This window comes from Coptis chinensis, chromosome 3 (assembly GCF_015680905.1).
Source record: "Coptis chinensis isolate HL-2020 chromosome 3, ASM1568090v1, whole genome shotgun sequence".
NCBI classification, from domain to species: domain Eukaryota; kingdom Viridiplantae; phylum Streptophyta; class Magnoliopsida; order Ranunculales; family Ranunculaceae; genus Coptis; species Coptis chinensis.
Window position 1 is genome coordinate 21,152,251 of NC_141458.1, and position 4,831 is coordinate 21,157,081.

A 4,831-nucleotide genomic window follows, 5' to 3' on the forward strand; every position below is an offset into this window, starting at 1 on the left:
CTAAGCGGCTCAAGCTATTCTCCTTTATTTCTTTATTTTTTATAATACGTCCTAAACGTGTATTTATAGAATATCACTAAAGGACTCTCACGTCTCAAGTAATTTGAGTTCAACTAGTCTACCGAGTTTAGGCCTACTACGTATAAGCCCAACAATTTAAACTACTACTACAAGCCCAAAACTAAAATAACACTTAAGCTAATAAATTTTTGTTTTAGTAAATAAATTAATTAATTGAAATAATTTAACGGGATATTACAGAGAAACACCGTGCCTGGGGAATTATTAGTACAAGGGCCAGGTTGTGTGCAACATTATTCAACTAATTAAGATGAGGTTGCACAACCGGCAGTCTGCAGATCAAAGCTGATACTATATCCTGGAAATACAAATGCATCACCAGTGATCGATGACCCAAACTTGGAAGCAAACTTGACTACGTTTAGAAATGTAAAAAAACAGGACGCGGAGAATTTGTTAAATAGATGAGAGCAGATCAATTCTGAAAAAACTAAGCTTTGACGGATTGTTTAAATGTTAAATTGCTATGAAGGTTTGTAGCTCAAACAAGTCTTTGAGGTCTTTATCAAATAAAAGTCTTAGATAGAATTATACATTTCAATATGGTCAACATTGAGATGATCTGTATGACTAATATTACTCTTGAATTAGTCTGCTTCTTCACCCATAAATGTGAAGCATATATAAATACCAACAGGCTTCATTCAGTGACAATGCACAATCAAATAAAAGTCTTAGATAGAATTATACATTTCAATATGGTCAACATTGAGATGATCTGTATGACTAATATTACTCTTGAATTAGTCTGCTTCTTCACCCATAAATGTGAAGCATATATAAATACCAACAGGCTTCATTCAGTGACAATGCACAGACATAATAATTAAAGAGATATCAAGAAAAATGGCTAGGAACTACTCTTCTGAGCTTCAAGGTGTGATGGAAATTGTAAAGGAAGTCTTTAAACTTCCTCGCAGGAATAAAAAGATCTTCCTCTTCATCATTCTTTCCAGCATGATCCTTCACTCCCTCCTACTCATAGCCAACATTACCTCCTTAAAGTACCTCTCCAATGATTTGTTAACGAAAGTACTCCCCTTCTTTAGCATGGATCCTAAAAGCAGCGAATACCTCAAACTACTATTCAAAATCAAAGAAGACGTCATTCTTCTTATCTTAGTAGAAATGGTTGTCTTGCTCCTCATGATAGTGGTCTCATTGTTTTCTATTGTGGCTACGATTTATGTATCATCCATGTCTTACTTAGGGAAGAACAAGACACTCAAGGACCTATGTTTCAGAATCAAAAAAATATGGACTAGGCCAGTGATCACTTGGCTCTATATTTCCCTATGTATTGCAGGCTTCACTCTATTGATTCTACCTCTATGTTTTGTTTTGATACTTGGAAGGGGATCGATGATTGTAGTTGCGGTTGGAATCCTTCTATTTCTCCTCTTTATTTTCCTTAATCTCTACCTATCTTTAGTTTGGATGTTGAGTCTTGTGATTTCAGTATTGGAAGATTGTTATGGACTGCAAGCACTTGGAAAAGCTGAAAAACTTGTTAAAGGAAGAAAGGTTGTTGGGCTTGTTCTGTCCTTTGTTGTAATGATACTTTATAGTCCGGGTATTCTTTTCTCTATGATAAACAAGAATCAACAAACGGTAACAACTCAGATCTTGATTGCGTATGGTATCACAGTGAATTTCAACATTTTGGTGAAGATACTGAGTATGATGGCGTACACAGTGTTCTACTTTGAGCTTAAAGAAAGCCATGGGGAACAGATAGTGGTCGAGGAGGACATGGAGTACAGTAAGATGTCTAGTATTCCTCTTGTGGATTCGGATCTTCCATGAGTACCAGTTTTTATGAAAGCTTGATCTTAACTTGTTGCATCTTCTCCTATACCTATATAGATTATTGTCTATTATAAGTTGTGAAATTGTGATTGTCTGGGCGCTAAACCCATTTTTCCTCTTTGTCAGTTGATTTTTCGTTTTCTCTATGTTGGTTGAAGCCTGATGAATCAATCAATGGGAAGACATTGAAATATTCAAATTGCTCAAAATGTTCGTTATATTCGGAAATTGACTTTAGATGCTTCTTTGAGTGCTCAAATTAAATTGACATACTGAATGTTATATTCGCAGTTGTTATTCAACTAATAGAAAGGACTAAGTAGTTTAGATGAAGACTTTCAATTCGGTGAGAAACACAACCTTCATAGTTCTTCAACACAAGAACACACTTAATTTTTCAAACAAACTTAATGTTGAATTCTTAATCTAAAGAAACTAAACTATATATGTAGTGGGCATGAAAACAGAGACAGTGAAAGAAAATTGAACTCCCCATATGCATATAACTAAATTAAATGCATTTGTCTGTCAAAGAATCAAATGCATATAACTAAATTACTATATGAATGAAAGTAAATAACTCCATAGTAATACTACAATGTTCAGAAGACAAGGCCTATAATACTAAAACATTTAATATAGCCCCTCTTCCTCTAAAATTATATGGTGAATCTTCTTCAATTGTCCCCAATATGTACTGTTGCTATCTTCCTTCACTGTACACCAGCCAAGCAACCAATTGATACAAGGGTTTCCGCATATGCAGAAACATTTATCCAATTAATAATACCGTGACCATATTCGTTCAGAACTGTTGTTTATTGGGTCATGCAAATTCCCAAGTAGTGTGCCACATTTGAAACCTAGTAAAAATTTGTCCAAACAATTAATGGTTTAATGTCACGTCCAGGCTCGAAACCGAATAGATCGAGAGGAGTTTGCTCGAAAATTCTTTGATGCCATAATCATTCATTAACCAAATGTCAGTCAAACTTTCCAGATAACAGGAACTATAGATGTAGAGAGACATCCTTTTTTTAAGCAACTAGTGGTTAGGCAAACGCCAACCTGCAATACAGTGGAACTCTGTAGTACAAACTGTCCATAGCATCCTCTTCCTCAAAGTTCTGCAGAACAGACTGTAGCTAGAGGTGCTACAAATAACACGGAATAATCACTTGAGCTTTCAAATCAGCAGCCCTATTACATTCCCTGTAGGTGTGAGTGAACTTAATCGTTTGTTACCAAGGGATAAGTACGTAATCAAATATAGATCCCGCAAGGTCCCTGCACCAAGGTGGAGCTTGTAGTTCATTTGAGATTCTAGAAGCACTGAGAGAGTCAGAAGCAACTTTAACCCTGATGAGCTTCTGCTACTTGCATCCTAGTTACTTTGAGATGCCCAATCCAGATGCAATCAAACAAAATAAGGGCTACTGATTAGTTGACGTAAATATGTGCATAGGCATTACGTCTGAATAACAACCTTAATTGGAAGTCTTAATTGGAAGTCTTGAAAGAATATTTGATCACGATCTCTTCTGGCAATGAGGCGTTGTTGTATATGACAGTTCTATCAAGCAAACTGTGGAACCCCATATTTCCAGAAAAATTATTAGAGCTTGGGCTTACAGTGGGTATATTTATTGGGTTTTTATTTTTGGGTGGGTGTTGCACCCAATTACGCAACCATTAACTTTACTTGTATTAGAGCTCTATTTTTGATTGGCTACACCAATTAGATTGCCTACATACCCATTTGGGGATCAAACCGCCGTAGTTCACTCCTCTCTCTTCACCCCTCCCCCCTCTCTACCTCCCTTCTGAGCCCCCTTCTCTTCTTCTCTTCTCTTCCATTTTATATCCCTCTCTTAGGTTTACTTCATAGAGCATAGTATGGTCTTGGGCCTATTCTCTGGGCCCAATACATACTATGGTGTTGGCCCTATCTCTTAGCCCAATACACATGCTCCCTCTATGAATATGGCTACTACATTGCCCCCTCTCGAGTGCGCGGACTTCTATAAATCCGCGGATCCAAGAAGTCCTCGACCTTCCTTATCTGCCAAATCCTCAGTCTATCAAATGTCTGTATCTCGAATTCCACGACCTATGCTCTTATTCAATTCGTACTCAGCACTTTGCATCTCATATCCGAATTCCAATGACTCAATGCTCCTTATACATAGTTAATTTGCCTCTATATTATTCTCAAGTGTGCTCATCTACTTCGTGATTTGGAATATGCATTCTATGGCTGCCCCTTGTACTTTTGTGGACGAATCTCAATCGGCATATCCTTATTCAATTCAATCCTCTTGCTCACATATCAGCGAATGGTTTCTTCCCTTCGCTCTCACTCTTCAAACTCAATCCTCATGCCTGCGAAGTGTCTCAACCCAGCTATCAACTCTCCTCTACGAAACTCACTACCATGTCCGCGACGTGTCTCAATCTAGACACCAGCTCTCCTTCATAAAACTCACTATCATGTCCGCAGAGGGTTCATTCCCCTTCGCTCTCACTCTTCACCTCAATACAATGCCCACAATATGTCTCAACCCAGCCAGCACCTCTCACACAGAACTCACTACCATGTCAGCAGAGCGTATCACTCCAGCCACCAGCTCTCCTTCTCAGAACTCAATACCATGTCTGCGGAGTGTCTCACCTTAGCTAGCACCTCTCATACATAACTCACTACCATGTCAGTGGAGCTTCTCACCCCAGCCACCAGCTCTCCTTCTCATAACTCACTATCATGTCCGCGGAGTGTCTCACCTCAGCCACCAGCTCTCCTTCTCATAACTCACTACCATGTCCACGGAGTGTCTCACCTTAGCCACCATCTCTCCTTCAGAGAACTCACCACTATGTCCGCGGAGTGTCTCAGCCCAGCAAGAAACTCTCCTTCTCATAACTCACTACCATGTTCGCGGAG

At 38.6% G+C, this 4,831-nt stretch overlaps 1 protein-coding gene across 1 annotated transcript; it reads left to right on the plus strand.

Moving 5' to 3' along the window:
* Window positions 1-739: 739 nt before the first annotated feature.
* LOC147508573 (uncharacterized) lies at window positions 740-2,099 on the plus strand. The gene has a single exon (XM_086601023.1). The coding sequence runs from the start codon at window positions 928-930 to the stop codon at window positions 1,885-1,887; it is 960 nt and encodes a 319-aa protein (XP_086457149.1). The 5' UTR covers window positions 740-927; the 3' UTR covers window positions 1,888-2,099.
* The last annotated feature ends 2,732 nt before the right edge of the window (window positions 2,100-4,831 follow it).